This window comes from Stegodyphus dumicola, chromosome 4, assembly GCF_044657685.1.
Source record: "Stegodyphus dumicola isolate Sdum_Otavi_A_Nest chromosome 4, ASM4465768v1".
NCBI lineage: Eukaryota > Metazoa > Arthropoda > Arachnida > Araneae > Eresidae > Stegodyphus > Stegodyphus dumicola.
In genome coordinates, this window is record NC_140771.1 from 8,510,930 (window position 1) to 8,529,012 (window position 18,083).

Below are 18,083 nucleotides of genomic sequence, written 5' to 3' on the forward strand. Positions count from 1 at the left end.
ACCTTTGAAATTTGCCATTATATCTATATTGAAATTTACCATTTCTATATTTCTTCTCGAAACTACTGAGATGCATGATATTGTAAAATCTTGCATTGCATAAATTTTCTTCTAATGTTTAATAAGTCAAACCATTTGCACTACAGCAGATTTTATCTAACTGACGAAAATAACAATTAAAAAGTCTGTGCAATTAATTAATTTCTTCCATTTTAATATAGTGCAACTAGAGCACTTTGACGTGCAGCTGTAGGCCAAATTTAAGACATGGAATATGATATGTACCAGTGTTAAATGAGATACCTATGTTTTCCAACAGTGTTCTCTTGTTCATTTGAAGATAATTGCAGGTAAATGTCTGGTTCTGACCATTTAAGGAGATTCTTTATTTTGATTAGTTCCTAAATTGGTAGAAAATCTCATTTTATAGAGATGCATAGAGAAGAATAGAGTAATAGTTCCAGCTTAAGGGGAAATGCCTGCAACTTGCGTAATGTGATATTTAAATTATGTTATTTAATTGCTGTTTCTAAATAAATATTACCAAAGCAGAATGGCATATCATTAAATATGAAAACTATAGCAATTGTACTTGAAAAATAAAAATAAAAAAATATATTGAATGCCATTAATCAAAAGTGTAAAGCAGTATCACTCACTGTAGTAGGTAATTCTTATAACTGTTCAATACTCTTAAACAATTTCATCATAATGTAAATTATTTTATGACTTTGCAGTAGTCAACCTCTCCAAAACAACCTTTGCAACTCCATTTAGAATAGGATTTATACCTCAACTATAGTTTATTGTTTTTCTGAATGTCCCAGAAACAATACAGATCACCCTTGCTTAAGAAATCAACCATTTTATTGTCATATGCTGTGGATGCATTGATATTTTTCATCTGTTCTAATCAGGTTAGGTCTTTGTATCTTAACATCATTTTCCTCCTTTTTCTATCTGGATTTTAGTTTGAATTTTGATTCCTCATACTGCACATTTTTTGTTGTTGTTGTTTTGGTCCCCCCCCGTAAGCTTATTTTGACACTGCTATCATTGTAAACAATGTCCAATAGTAATCCGGTAGTGGTTACTCTTTCCAGAACTCAAAAAACACATATACATTATTCAGATTTAAATTGTTTTTTAACAGTGTAGGATTTATGTATAAGCTACACAAGCTATAATTTAAGGCCTCCACTTTCTTGGGGGCCCTCAAAAAAACTTTAAATATAATATTAATATAGTATTAAAATATAGTAGTATAACAGACTTATAAAGGATCCTATATCTCAAATAGCTTAGGGCCTTATCAAGTCTAAATCCGGCTCTGTTTTTTTTAAGGATTTTTATATTTTTTAATGATCTTCATAAATTAAATGGCAAAATATACAGAAAATGTTGATAAATACCAAAACTTGGATAAAAGTAATTTTTTATATTCCTACTTATATTTAGCCTTTTATTTAATAGCTAAGCAAAAGGCTTACCACATTCCTTCCTGAAACTATGAATTGCCCCTTGGTTGAGAACCTCTGCAATATAGCATTATTGCTGATTAAAAATGCTGTTACATATGCATGCAGTTGCATCAAATGGGTCTATGCTGTACCTTATGACAATGTTTTTTTTTTTTTTTTTTTTTTTTTGTGCAGCAGGAGAGATTCATTGTGGTTTCCTGTATATGAGTAGTGTGTTTGTAAGAGATCATCGTTATATGCAATTTATTATTTTTATAGTATCAATCAATCTTTGTATTTTCTTTTTTTTGCTGGGGACAATTATCTTTCTGTCACATTTTGAAAACAGGGATTGTCACTAAAATTCAAAAATGCCCCCTTCCCCCTGGAAAGCTCGTCTGACAAATAAATGCTGGACTGTATTGCTTCTTTATTATCTTTTCTGTCATTGAGGAACCTGGAGAAGTGGTGGAATGTACATTTTTTTTTTAAAGTACCAGTTTAAAACCAGTGATCTTTATTTAAAAGAAAATCACACAGAAGAATAACTAGTTTTATCTTTTATAATCCAGAATATGAAATAAAGCAAATAAAAATTTAATAATAAACTACATATATATGAAAACCTACTATACTACTTGAAAACTATTGAACCTATAAAACACAAGTCAATCATTAATGCAATGTTTTTGACCAGATATGTATCACAGTAATTCCAGGATTCAAATGTATAACAAAAAATTTTATCTATAAATATTTACTAGTTACACAAATAAAACAGAGAGGTCAGGTGCACAGTAAACTGGCAGAAAATTACCAAGTATTAACAATATTGTCACTGTGAAAGTTCATTGAGAAATTACTTCAAATCAACTAGTTAGTGTCTACTTATACGGGTTATATAAAGAGAGGCTGGTTGTCAACTAGTAAGGCTGTATTTATATGAGAGAGCAGATTCCAGCAATCCTCGAAGGGCCGAGAATTGCTAAGAAACTTCTTGAATTGAATGTCCAAATGAATGCCAAGAAATCATTTTGACATTGAATTCCATAAAAAGCTAGTGGTATGTGACAGATTGTGTGCAAAAGGCCAACTCCTTACTCAGCTTCATTGTCTACCTGTCTTAGGGTACAGTAATTTTGGGGCCAGTGGGTAGGAGAACAATCAAGTATGTCTGTAGAAGAAGACTGTAGAAGGCATGAGGTTCAGCTTCGCAGATTTCCATTCCAGATGTAATTTCCAACATTCTTATTTTTATTTTGTAAATTTTTATTTCTTTTATTTTCTTGGATCTGCCATGGAGCACCTTGCCATGGGAAGTGCGTGCAGAAACACCTTAAGGGCTTTGCTGAGCATAGTTTGGGAACTGCTGGTTTATATTTGACTATTAATTGACAATACATATGGAAATTTTATTTTGTTACTAAGTGCTCACTTTAATTGGACACATGACCAGTTTCCTTGTGCTAAACTGGCATTGAATGCATGCACCATTTAAAAATTGAAATGTGAAACTCTTTACATTTTAATTGAAGCAATGTATCCACAAAATTTAATTAGAGACTTTTTGAAACTGAATTATAGCCTTACGAATACACGTGGAAGGACCATTTTTTAATAATATAGATATCTTATTATTTGCTAGAAGTGGATGTAGATTTATAAGAGAACTGTTTGGATGTAACCAGATTATTTTATCAAATGTTATAGAGTGGCAACAAGAGCAATTTACAGAAGTCAATCTTCAGCTGCGATGAGGATAGGTTCTCCAGTATCGTGTCTCTGCGACTCAAATGTTAATTCTAAATGTTCTGTTTTGGTGTATGCTCTGTTCTGATATATATATATATATATATATCAGAACACCAGTGTATATGTATATATATATATATATATATATACATATACACTGGTGTGCAAAAATTACGGACGAGACGGTTTTTTCAATATAACTTTGTACAAAAGCTTTCCAAATGAACACATTTAATACCGTAAGATCCCAAATACGTAAGGACATGAATAATGAAGCAACACTTACTAAAGCGCAATGCGACTGAAGGCCGAAACATCCCGGTGATGGGTGTCCAGCAAGAAACATCCGTTCTTTAATAGGGGATATGATCTCCCCTGACTGCTAGGCAGGTTTCACAGCGTCTGCCCATGCTGAGAATGAGGGTGTCAATGAGTTGTTGAGGCATTGCTGCCCATTCATCTTGCAGCGCCAATCAAAGCTCCGGAATCATTACTGGTGGTAAGGTACAAGCTGCCAAGCGTCTGCCTAGAAAATCTCATACATGCTCGATGGGATTGAGATCCGGAGATCGTGCTGGCCAATCCATACGTTCAATATCCTCACTCTCTAAGAGCTGTTCGGCAGCTATTGTGCGATGACATGGTGCATTGTCGTCCATGAAAAGGAACTGCGGACCCATAGCGCCTCTAAAAGACGCACATATGGAAGAAGAATCTCGTTACAATAACGGGTCCCGTTGACTGAACCTGCGTCGAAGATGTGAAGGTCTGTATGACTGCCAAGCATGATGCCTCCCCAAACGAGAACACCGCCACCTCCATATCTGTCCCTTTCAATGATGTTCGAGGGATGATTGCAGCTTTCCCGCTTTCTCCAGATGAGTATGCGATGAGAATCGCTACTCAGACTGAGTTTGCTCTCATCTGTAAAGAGTACTTGTCCCCATTCATTGTCTCTCCAATTCCGATGTTCTCGGCACCACAGAGAACGCCTTCTCCGATGGGTAGGCGTTAGAGGTACACACCGTACAGGGCGTCGTGCAAACAGACCACCACCGTGCAGTCTTCTGGCCACGGTAAAAGGCGATATCGGTCATCCAGTCGCCTGTGTTGTGTGTCTAGCGATTTCTCCCGCTGTCTGCCGCCTGTTTCTTCTGGCCTGTAAGGTAATATACCAGTCATCTGCGGGTGTGGTTCATCATGGACGACCACTACTAAACCCCCGGATAGCTGTTCCTGTAGTTTGAAATTGTCTCCAAAGTCGTGAAACGATGCTGTGAGCAATTCCGAACTCTGCAGCCACACTTGTCACACTGCGGCCTTCCTCCAACTTTCCAATGATTCGACCTCGGGTAAAAGCATCCAGATGTCGTGTAACAGATTGATTATTCGCCATTTCTCGCTGAGGCAGCAACTCGGTGTGATTTTAACTGCTATACGGCGTGCAATCTCTTTGCCAGAAATACTGATCTTACACCGACAACATGCTTTATACTACTCGGACACTCCTCCATTACGTCTACCTGCATATCTGCACATGTGCTACCGTACATCACCTTACTTAATCTCCTGATTGGTCTTTCTGTCCGCTCTGCCTCTTTGTTCAGCTGATATGCTAATTTTTCGACTCCGTCCTTAATTTTTGCACACCAGTGTATATATATCTTTATATATGTGTGTGTGTGTAACTGTTTCTGTACTTTGTTAATAAATACTTTTAGATCTAACTGCCATTTGTGTTTGTAGAAGAATGGTCACAGATTGATTAAAAACCTTTATATACTATATCAGAAAATATATTTATAGGATTTCTAAACTCTGTTTCCCAGTTATAATCTTTTAATATAAAAATATTTATAAATACTTTATATGAAATAATGCAAACAAAATGTGCACTAAAAATTTTAGAAATGTACAGTTTGTAATTTTTTTTTACTTATTAATCCTCCCCACACATGTATCTAAAGGAACCCGAATGCAAGGAATATTAAAATTTTAAGTAAAAGGTGATTGCCTGAATAGCTGTTAGTAATACTATCAGTTCATCTTGTATTCATGTGTTCTTACATAATTGGCTGTTGTGAAAGATGTTTTTTATGTTTTTCCAGTTAGCACATCCATCAAGAGTTCTGGGGTTAGTTCTTATCCACTGTGTGTCCACTGGTGTGGGTGTTATGGAATATTTTAAAGATAAGGTGAATATCTAAGCACTGTTAAAATGTAGAGTAATTAAGAACATTCTAAATTTAAACTTTAAACCAATTTTGACCTAATATTGTATTTTAAGAATGTGAATATAATCAGTATAAATAAGCTTTTAAAATTGTCATCATTTTTGCTATTTGAGAGATACAATTTATTGCTGATTTATTCATGCATGTGTGCATTTAGATTTTTTTAAAATATATAATTATACAAGACAGCACATGGTTAAGAGTTAGATGAAATTTCAAATTAACAAGAGTTCATTTTATGATATTTAAAAATAGTAATTAAGGAATTATTGAAGTTCAGGTAGGCTTTATGTTTATTCAATTTTTTAAAATTTCCATGTGAGTATACAAGAAAAATACATGTAATTGTAAAAATTTCAAAGTTTATTAGATACGCAGCTAGATCAGGCATGCAAAACTCAGTAGCTCAGGAAAGCCAAATAATCATCATTTTAACAATAATGTAGGCTGCAAGGGAAAAAAAAGAAGGCCATTTCCATTCTTAATGATGTATTTGAAAAGTGAGTAAATATGTAAAACCTTACCTAATACTGCAGTTGTTTAAAAATAGATTTAAACATAAGGAAGTTGTGGTTATATATGGATACTATTGCTTCTTTCACAAAACCTGGCATCTTTTTCCCTCAACTAGATATCAGATGCCTGGAGACCTGCTCACTTTAGCAATTTTCAGAAGTTATATTAGGGCCTGTTAATTTGGATTTTGTAGGATTTTTTTCCCTTTGCCTAAATGAGAAAAGCTGTTAACATTTATATGTGTTCATGAACATGGAAATCGTGTACAAAATTTGTGGCTTTCTGCAGACTATGCAGGAAGATATTTGTAAAACTCAAGGATAGCTACTTCACTGAATTTTTGCTTTAGAATTTAGTTCTGAATTTATGTTAATATTGTCTGTAAATAGGCTGTCTTTTTTTCAAAATGTTGGTTAAAAAAGTACTTTTGTAAAAAGTCCTTTGTAGCATCCGAGTTTGTATATATGCCTTGATATGAGGTGAATTCCAATTTTATTAGTGTATTATAATTATATATATTGTTAAAATCTCAGAGTAAATAGAGGGTGGCAGAAAAATGAGTGAAGAGCCTTGTGTTTGATATGCCGGATCTAGATAATGGACCTTTCTTTCAGTTAGTTAAAAAGTTAATTAAAATCTTTACCTATATGTAAAATTACAGTATTGCTAATTCAGTCATATATAATTTATGTGTAATGGATAATAATAAACTGGATAACCTAAGTTATAATACCTACATTTCTACTGCAGTTAAAAAAAAAGACCTGCTCATTGACTGCAATAATAGACATATATGTGTAACTAAGATAAATTTCAAGCATCACTTTTTTAATTTGTTGTTCATGTATTTTATTGGTTATGGTTTTGATGTTATTTATATTGCTTCTATCTTATATATATATATATATTTATCTTAATATAGTTCATGAATTGGAAACTTTCCAATGTTGGAATGAATCCTTCTACAGAACAGTATCTAGTGCTTCACAAATTTGGAGCGGTATGAGAATTTTATTTCATTGTAATTTACGATTTCTAATTTCATATTATAAAGGAATTTTGTTACTATTATTTTTGTATACATAGAAATACACAAACATAGAAAATTTCTACGTACAAGAAGCAGAGAATTGTGATAAATATAAAAATTATTTCCGTAAATTTGTTATTTAGTCTAAATTACAGTCTTTTGATAGATAATTATTTTTCACATACATTTATGTTATATATTACAAAATAGTCATTTTTTTTGGAAGAATAGTGGAAATTTATTCAGATGAAGATGTATTGCCTGTCTCCTTTCAAAAATAATTAATTTTCTGCATGTTATAAACAAAATACAATGAAATCTTCCAGAGACAATCAGTCATAACTCCAGAAGATTTTGAGGTGGTCACATCAAAGAATATGACTGTTAGTGATGCTCAATTCTCAGAAGTAGTGGTCACTTTAAGAAGTGATTGCCATGAGAAATTGTTTCCTCTGTTGTCGTCTTAGAGAAAAGGACTGTCAATGGTGTTCACTATTGTTATTTAATTATCTTCTCAGAATCTTGAGAATCATTATTTAAAGAAACAGTACTGACTTTAAAGCAGTGATTCCCATGAGAGCCGTATATTTATATGATTTATTATTTGACATTTTATTTCTTATCTGAATATTAGCATGGTAATTTTAGTATTAGATTTTTTTTTGTGTGTGTGTGTGAAATGAAGTCAACTTCTGATTAATAAGGATAATATCAGGATTATCCTTAATCAATAAGAACTAATGAAGACAATTAGTTCTCCTGCTGACTGTGAGATTCGTGCCGTGATTAAATTTTTGAACGCGAGGAATGTTAAACCAGCCGAAATTTATCGTCAAGTAACAGAAGTTTACGGTGAATACGCGATAAGTGATGGAATGGTGAGAAAGTGGGTAAGAATGTTTAATGCAGGTAGAACAAATGTCTATGCCGAGGCTCGGAGTGGTCGGCCTTGTGTTGTCATCGATGATTTGGTAAGGAAAGTTGATGAAGCAATTCATAAGAACAGACGCTTCACAATGACAACTCTTTCAGAGGCATGTCCACAAATTTCACGTACTGTTTTGTTCAAAATTGTGTCTGACCGCTTGAATTATGGCAAACTGTGTTCCCGATGGTTTCCAAAAATGCTCACTGATGTTCACAAAACAAAGCGACTTGGTTGTGCCCTGACATTTCTCACGTGGTACAGTGATGAGGGAGAAAACTTTTTAAACCAAATTGTGACAGGTGATGAAACTTGGGTGTGTCATTTCACACCAGAATCAAAACAACAATCGATGGAGTGGAGACACACTCATTCTCCGAAAAAACAAAAGTTCAAAGTGACAATGTCATCACAAAAAATCATGTGCACTGTCTTCTGGGATAGGAAGGGCTTTTTGCTTACTGAATTTCTTCCCAGAGGTGAAACCATTAATGTGGCACGATATTGTGAGACTTTAACAAAACTAAGGCATGCCATTCAAAACAAACGAAGAGGAATAGTAAGTAAAGGAAATTGTGTTGCTCCATGACAATGCTCGCCCCCATACTGCTGGTGTCACTCAATCGTTAATTTGACAGTTTCATTGGGAGCAGTTCGATCACCCGCCGTACAGCCAGGACTTGGCGCCATCCGACTATCACTTGTTCCTGCACATGAAGCGCGAGCTTGGTGGCAAGCGCTTTGGATCTGACGATGACACGAAAAATGCTGTGGAGTCGTGGTTATCGAAACTGACGGGAAGTTTCTTTGACGATGGTATACAAAAACTGGTCACCCGCTATGACAGGTGTTTGATCATTGGCGGAAACTATGTTGAAAAATAGTTTAAGACATGTATTTTCATGTAAAAATAAAATTGGATTTGAAAAAAATTGTTTTACTATTTTTTTTTTTCAAAACGGTACTTAGTTTCCGAATACGCCTCGTATAAAGAATAACCCACATTATGCTGTAAAATATGCACTAGTTAGTAAGGCCTTTGCCAACCGTGGCTTTAGCCAAGCTGGTAATCAGTTTAAAGAACTCTTTGGAAAGTGTTATAACATTAGGAGAGATGTTATAAAAATTATTAACATTTGGACATTCTTTCATAGTGATTGATACTTAACTTTTCTTTTTCAGTTAGTAGCCTTGCATTGTGTGTAAGATAAATTGTGACTGATCCTATTGTGTATTAGGATAAAAGATGCAGTTTACTTAGGTTCAAGGTAAAAGCAACACTAACCGTCAGACATCAAGGAATTTGTAGGCATATTTCAGAGGAGAAAGGGATACAAATAGATTGCTTAAGTTGATGTTTTGGAATGAATAAATGTGAAAAGATTTCTAGTTTTGAGTGACAAAATCGTTCACATCGTAAGTACAAAGAACAGTAAAATTGCAGAGATGATAGTGATGCTTAGAATGATAAAACAGAAACAAAGTGAAAATTACCAATGCTGAAACCTTCTGTAAAAATGTTTAATATTTACAGCAGTATCTTGGTGCTTCTCTGTGGATCTGTAGTTGATCAAAAATTGATGTGAGCATACAATGGCTGTCTTAAGTTATAGAACTATTTCATTGAAAAATAAATAAATAAATAAATAAAACCATAAAATCAAATGTAAGAAATTTAACAAAATTTCACAGTTTTTATGAAATTTGATAGTTTTTCTGTTTCAGATTTTTTATAAATATTTTTGTCATGAAATGAAATTTTATCTGAATTATTTGTTACTTGAAGGAAATAAATTTTATCGAACTAGTAAATGAGATTATTAAAATGTTAATTATAATAATTTTGCACTTAGTATTTCAAGCAAACAGTTTTTCGTTGCAGTCCCAGCTGTCTCACATAATTAAGGTCAAAGAAAAGTGTTAAGAACAACTTACTTGTGTTTTTCAAGCAGCTTAGTCTGAAGAATAAGTATCTGGTTACATAAATCAGTATTCATAGTTGAGGACCAACATTTTTTTTCTGCCATGCTTCTTTCTTGTTTCATTGTCCACCGGCTGGTGTTTTTTTTTTAAAAAAACATCAATCTTGCATTTTGTTAAGAGTCTATGAAACAGGAGACTGTTTTATATATACTTAATTTATTCTCAAGATTGAGCAATTTATTTTGAACCAATGATTTAACATTGTTTGTATAATTAAGACACAATAACACGCCGAATAAATACTAATTGTATTAGTATTGTTTGTATATCAAATTACATGGAATTATATTTTATTGCGGAAAATCATGATTCCCATTTATTTTATGGTGATTTCTTACATTAGTAATTTTCTCATTGTCCTGCAGTAAACAACAAACTAACTACTTTTTTAAAGTTCTAGACAGGGTTCAGTTAATCTTCAGCCTAGTTTGCCCAATTAATTGGGAGTTGACTGCAATCTAACATAAATATGTAATTATATTTAAGGTAGTAATTTTATTATGGAAGAAGAAAAACAAATTTGTGAGGCTTTCAAAAGATAAAGACTGAAATTTCACAAAATTTTGCCGTTTAGGGTGTACAATAATTTTTGCAAATATTTAAGCAGGCAAATACATCTTAATCTTTCCAAGGAATGTCATATGAATTTGTGGTAGTGATGCAAATGCTTACATGTAATTAAATAAACATTATGTTACATATTTTAAAACCAATAGTTCTTTTTATAAATTGGTTAAGTTCTACCAGTGTTATGAGTGCTATACCTGAGAGCTAGATATACATTAAGTGGCAAGAGTTTTGAAATATTACATCATACACGCATAGATTTTCTTTTGTAATGCAACGCTTGTTACATTATACATGCACATATTTTCTTTTGTGATTGTGATGACTTCATGGTTTAATAAGGCACCATTTAGCAAGACGAAAGAAACATTTATTAAATATATAATTCAAATAATAATATAATAGTTACTCAGAGCAGTACGTCGCTCCTACCGCATAGTACAATCTACTACCTTCCTCTTCCGAGGCTAACATGCAACTCCTAATAAAAACATTAACCCTTCTCGAAGAAGAGCTACCTGCGCCAAGCATGCTCTGTTGATCGCCAAACAGTCGCCAGATATCACACCCCCGTCGTAAGATTGTTGTTGATATTATTTACAAATCAATCAGCAATCTGGAAACTAAAATCTAGCAACTGTTTGCGATCAACGTGAAAAAGAAAAAAAACTACATATACTTTTATACATTCTATCCTAATTTTCAAATCTCAATTACTATAGACATACCTCAATTTACTACATAAACATAGATAACACATTTTTATATATAAACATAGATAAATCATTTTTAACTTCACTTGTTCCGAACCTTATTATTATTGTAACAATTTATCAATTCTTAATTCAAAGAAACCAAGTTGATATTTTCTTTTATAAACATGTTAAAATATACCCTAGTATTATTCCAATGATGACAGTAAAATTATTAAGTTTCTTATATATATATAAAATTATATTCTTAACATTCCTTTTAATTAATGATGCTGCAGCATGATTTAAATCCTTGGGAGACAAATATCTAAATTTACCACTTACCTCGAATATTTGTTATCCAATAATTTCTCTATCTATTTCAAATTACATAAACATCTTATTTGCACAAAATTGTAAAATGATTATGAAAAGCAAAGAAACTATCTAATTATTAACTATACAAAATGTTCGTGAAGATGAACAGTAAATTAATGTTCAAAGTTCACAAGTGGGAAGTCTGGATAATGCATCCGCGTTTGACAGTTTTTTTCCAGGGCAATGTTCTATTTCGAGATTATATTTCTGCAAAGCTATGGCCCATCGTTGTAATTTGGACGATTGCGGAGCATTTCTCACTATAAAGGCTAGAGGATTATGATCAGTCACAATTTTCACCAATGAACCGAATATCCAAGGTTCAAACTTCTTCAATGCATAAGCTTCTCGCTCTATAGTCGGCCAGCTCTGTTGAGGTTTCGATAATTTCTTGCTCGCGTAGCAGATGGGAAATTGCTTCTCTCCCCTTTGCTGTGACAAACATGCACCTATTCCGATTTGGGATGCATCAGAATGAATGACAAACGGATCCTGCAGTGTTGGGGTGATCAGCTCCGTTGACATCGCTAATCGTTCCTTCAGTTGTTGGAATGTTGACTCATGAATTTCTTTCCATTCGAGTATTTCCGGTTGTTTATGTTTCGTGAGTTCTGTGAGTGGGTAGGCGATCTCTGCATACCCTGGGATATAATCGAGATAATAATTACATAGTCCTAACAGACTTTTAAGATCTCTTTTCGTTTTCGGCGTTTCCAGCTTCTTGATTGCCTCTATTTTCTCGGGATCTGGTTGATGTTTTCCTGATCCAATCATGTGTCCTAAATATTTAATTTGAGGTTTTGCAAACGAACATTTCTTCGAATTGATAGTAAATCCAAGTGACTCTAGTTTGGTAAAAACTTTATCCAGATGTCGGAGATGAGTGTCGAAATCCGTGGAAAATATAGCTATGTCATCAATATAGGCTCTTGAAAATTGTTGAAATTCTTTCAGTGCATTATTCATTACTCTCTGAAAAGTTGCTGCTGCGTTCCTTAATCCAAAGGGTAGCACTTTAAATTGATATTGACCTCGATGAGTTTTGAACAATGTGTACTCTTTACTTTGTTCCTCCATGGGAATTGCCCAATATCCTTTCAGCAAATCTAAAGTTGTTATGACGTTGGCTCTTCCTATACTGTACATTAAATCAATGGCATTTTGCATAGGGAAGTCATCTGGCTTCGTCACTGCATTCAAAGCTCGATAATCTAAGCACAATCTGATATCTCCATTTTTTTTGCTTACACAAACTACTGGATGAGCTATTTCTGCATTACTTTCTTCTATTAGTCCCGATTTCAATAATTCTTCTACTTCTTCATCGACCTTGGGTTTCAATGCTTCAGGAATCCTATAAATGTAAGGTTTCTTCCTCTCCATATTGGGTATTAATCTAATTTTATGAGCTTCAACTTTAGCTATTTTCAGCTTTCCGGTGAATAGTGCTCGGTGTTTGTTGATAAGAGCTATCAATTTTCTTCTCTGCTGCGGATTCAAATTTTCTTAATTCAGATTTGCATCTATTTTAAAATCTTCCAGGGGGGTCGAGAGATCTTTTCCTGGTAAAGTTATAATTTCTCCAAATTCTTCTTCATTTTCAAATATCACTCCAACTGCATTGACACTAGCTTGGAATTTTCTAATTTTATTTGCATGAACATGTTTGATCTTTCCATCAGGTAGTTTTACTTTATAGGAATGAGGTGGGCAATGATTCACGATTTCTCCTGGACCAGTCCATCGTGCATAGAGTTTGTTATTTGAATCTGGTATGAGTAAATAAACTTGTTCTCCGATTTTGAAATTTTTTGGTATTGATCTCCGATTAAAGTACTCAGCATATTTTTGTTGTTTATCACTTGCAATTAAATTGGCTTGTTTGGCTGCTTGTTCTAACCTTATTTTTAAAAGTTGTAAGTAATCCACTGCTGATTCACTTAGATTAGGTGGTATAGGTATTTCTCCTGACCATGAAGACTTCAGTACTGCTAAAGGACCTCTTGGTTGTCTTCCATACATCAGCTGAAATGGTGAGACACCCGTGGTGCAGTTTGGTACTTCTCTGTATGCAAAGAGCAGGTATGGGATGTGCTTATCCCAATTCGAAGGATCAGTCCTGATGACATGATGTAACATTTGCTTGAAGGACTTGTTCCATCTTTCTACTAATCCATTTGAAGCACTGTAAGCAGGTGTAGAGAACCTAGGGTGAGAACCTAGTCTTTTCTGGAATTCTTTAGTTAGTTTTGAAACGAAGTTACTTCCGTTGTCACTAGCTATTGTATTAGGGATTCCTGTTCTCATGAAAATCTCCAAAAGCGCGTCGCAAGTGGCTTTTGCTGTCAAGCTTCTCAGTGGAATGGCTTCTGGCCATCGGGAATGTTGATCTACCAGACATAACACATATTTATGTTTCCTAGCAGAGGAAGGTTCAATAGGTCCAATAATGTCGATGTTAACTGTTTTGAAAGGTAATCCTGGCCTTCTGACCGGTGTGATGGGAATCTTGTCAGATCGCTTTTCTGGACTTTTCAACTGACAATCTTTGCACATTTTACAAAAGGTTTCAACATCTTGTGTTAATCCAGGCCAATAAAATGAATATCGTATTCGCTCCTTTGTTTTTCTTATCCCAAGATGTGCACCGAAAATGGAACTATGTGCTAATTCCAACACTTGTGCTCTTCTACTAAGTGGAAGCACTAACTGAAAAACATTCTGTCCTAATATTTTTTCTTGGTGATGTAAAAGATGATCAATAAATAAATAATTTCCTTTTTTTTCTATTGCTAGCTTCCATGCTTCTCTCAGCGAGGGACAGTTAACTTGCTCTTCGCGTAGGCATTCAGCAGACGATAAGTCTGTGTTTACATAAACACTCGCCTTCTTGACTTCCTCCTCTTCGTTTTTCTCCTCCATAAGCATTAGCGGGGAGGAATCGACGCTGTCGTTTGACTGTGCATTGGCGAATAAAGTTTGTAAGTTTTCGCTTCCGTAATTATTTCTTTCTGCGTTTGGTTCTTCTGCCGCAGGATTAATCAAGAGTTCGTATATTTCTGGAGTTATTAGGCAAGGCACATTTAGCTTATCAGTCACTGCAATTAATGTATCCACAAAATTAAATATATTGCTTCCATGATCTTTATGGTAAATAGGTACACGGCAAACTTTTGCTTCAATTGGTTGTCCGAAAGCAGGTGTTAGCAATATTTTACCTCCTTCTCTCTCCTCTAAATTTGGAATGAGCGATGAATGTACGATCGTTATCTGCGTTCCAGAGTCTACGATAGCTTCGATTTTCTCAGAGTTAATAAAAATATCTACTTTTTGCAGTGGTTGAACGATGCGTTCTGAGAATTCAGATCGTAGATGGGATGAGTCTACATTAGCTACGATGGCTTCTTCTTTTGATGTTCTGTTTGAATTTTTTTGAGTTTTGGAATCATCCTTTCCCTTCTTATTTACTGCAGTTTCGTTCTTTCTTCTTTTGTCTGGACAATCTCTCGCGATGTGTTGATAATTTCCACAAATATAACATTCTTTTCTTCTCGCGTGAAATCTTTCGTGTTTTGGATATTCTTTTCTCATGGGTGGTGGAATATATTTGTCGTGTGCACATGTTGTATCCAGGAATCTCGGTGATCGCTTAATTCCATTTCGAACTTCGTCGAAAGATTTTCCTTTGGCCGTGAAATAAATATCACATTCTGTAGCTAATTCTTGAGGCTTCAGCCATTTATTTCCTTGGCGTATTGCGACGTGTGCAGCTGTTTCTTCATCTAATGCTTGGAATAATTTATCGGAAATAATTAACTCCTTGAGTGTTTCGAAATCCTTTACTTCTCTTGACTTGCAGTAATAGTCCCATGTAGCTGTTAGTCTTGAAGCGAACTGGATATGCGTTTCGCCGGAATAACGTTTAGTTTTTCTGAAGTTTTCTAAACAGGTTTGAGGAGTAGGTTGATATTCCTTCAGAACAAGAGTTTTCACTTTTTCGTAATTTTGCAGATCTTCCTCCTTTATATAAACAAGAACATTTGAAGCTTTTTCTCCAATTAATTTCAATAATATTTCTGATTTGTATTCTTCAGGAACCTTCTTGTGCTTAAATGCTCTTTCGATAGAATCGAAAAATATATTCCATTCTTCTGCTCTCTTCGGTACTGGTATAGTCAGTGTTTCTACTCCTTTGATCAGCTTGTCCAGGGAAATTTCGGTTTCTCGTTCTGTGTTTTGTATTAAAGGTGTTGGACTTCTACTTCCTTCATTTTGAGTTGCTCGAATCTTTGCTAGTTCTATTTCGTGTTCTCTTTCTGTTCTTATTCTTTCTTCTTCCATTTGCATTCTTTCCATTTCTTCTTTTCTTTTTCTATTCTCCACTGTAGTAATCAGAATTTCTTTCACGAAATCAGCATCTTCGATGTATTCCTTGCTATTCTGGAGTTTGTGTTTCAGTTCTACCAGCTTCAAATCTCTGGATGCTTCTTCGCCAATTTCCAATAGAACTGTTACTAAATCCTCTTTCTTTGCGTTTTTGAACATTTTCTTCTATTTTCCTTTAGAATCAAGCCTTTCAAACTCTCGATTAAATAATTCTCACGTTTTTACTCTCTTTTGCAAATGAATACTTCTTTCGTTAGTTAGGCTTAACTTTACACCTCTTCCGTTTTCAACGCTCTAAGCTTCTAACCTCTCTGGTTTTCTCGTAAGAGAGCGTGTTGTGATGACTTCATGATTTAATAAGGCACCATTTAGCAAGACGAAACAAACATTTATTAAATATATAATTCAAATAATAATATAATAGTTACTCAGAGCAGTACGTCGCTCCTACCGCATAGCACAATCTACTACCTTCCTCTTCCGAGGCTAACATGCAACTCCTAATAAATACATCAACCCTTCTCGAAGAAGAGCTACCTGCGCCAAGCATGCTCTGTTGATCGCCAAACAGTCGCCAGATATCACAGTGATGCAGTGCTTATTACATTATTCATGCACAGATTTTCTTTAGTAATAGTAATGCAATGCTAAATGTGCAATAACATATTTCTAAATTTGCAAAAGGATTTTTCAGCATTAAAGTGCTAATTAATAGTGACAGTTAACAAATGGCATATTATGATATTTAACCTTTTTCCATGTTAACAGATGACATATTATGTTATTTAACCTTTTTCCATTTTCTGATGCAGAATATAGTTTATCAAATGTTCAGTAGAGCTGGAGCTAAAATCTTGAGAAATTATTGAAATTTCAGAGTTTTATTTTGGGTTCTCGAGAACAATTATTTTGTTGTAAATTTTATTGAAGTCAGTATAAAAGTTATTGTTAAATATTTTTGAAATCGCAGAACCATTTGATATTCATGAGAAAAAAACTGTACTTGCAGAACCTGAAAATTTTCCCTATGATTTATGAAAATTCGCACCAGTATAAGATTACTACCTTAATTATAATTAAAGTACAATAATTTAAGTATATAAATATTATTAATGGGCAGTAATTTAAATATACTCTGCTTTAAAATTCAAGATTTTGACTGAGCGGGCTACTAATTTGAATTATTTTTATATATTCAGTAACATACATGTTATAATGCAGTATTTGTAATTCCTTTATTTTAGTTGCAATATAAAAAATGTTTGACTTTTTAGCGCAGCTACTGAATGTAAAAGTAGGTTTTTAATAAATTTATGTGTAAAAATCAAATTTAAAATCTTTTTGTGTGGGAATTAAAAACAATTTTAAAAATATAAATAGAACTATAAACGTGTTTCCTGTACAAAATTTAAATTAAACTGCAATTGCAGAGGTGTGTAACATTAATTAATATAATTTAATAATAAATTTGTAGTTTATATTAAATTTGAATTTTTCTATTGCAGTGTTGTCGTATGCATTTTAATTTCAGAATATTTTTGCCACTGCATTTTATATTGAATACTGTTTTAATGTGTAATTTCATTTTAGTTTAATTAATGCCCCTTTATGTACTTCCCCTCTTCTGTTTATTTATTTATTTTTTTTTAAATATGGTAATACTTTAAAATGAAGTTGAATTATTTCTTTGTAGAAAGTTGAAATGTTTTAAACTTTCTTTATTTTTGTAAATTGATGTAGCGTGTATAACAGTTGCATGATTATGGCATTGATTAAATGATGATACCTATTCTATATGGTTATTATATGCCTAACATGGAGTCTTCTGTATCTTCTACTTAATGCCCATTTATGTTAACATTCGTGACCTTCGAAGCATGTAAGAATACTGTATACTTAAAAATTGCTTACTGTACATATGAGTATGACTATGTATTTTCTATTATTGACTCCTTGGAAAATGTATATATGTATTGCTTATATGTGTATCTGCCTGGTACTTACCTCTGACTGTTCGTTTTGTTTCATTAAAACACTTTCCATCTCTGTCTTGTGGCTTCTTCATCATCTCTCGTGAATTGCGATACAAACAGGAGGTAAACATTTCACAGTTGCATGTTAGAAGCTTTTTAGTCTTCTTCTAATTAGTACTTCATTCTC

General features: G+C 33.6%; 1 protein-coding gene across 2 annotated transcripts in view; it reads left to right on the forward strand.

Moving 5' to 3' along the window:
- Positions 1–18,083, forward strand: part of LOC118187136 (uncharacterized protein ZK1073.1) — a 224,436-nt gene that overhangs the window by 183,649 nt on the left and 22,704 nt on the right. The window contains exons 7-8 of one of the 2 annotated variants that reach the window (XM_085814518.1): positions 5,321–5,407; positions 6,885–6,962. In XM_085814518.1, coding sequence (XP_085670644.1) covers positions 5,321–5,407; positions 6,885–6,962 — 165 coding nt within the window. Of the gene's footprint in view, positions 1–5,320; positions 5,408–6,884; positions 6,964–18,083 lie in introns of both variants that reach the window. The other variant, XM_085814519.1, reaches the window with a different exon arrangement.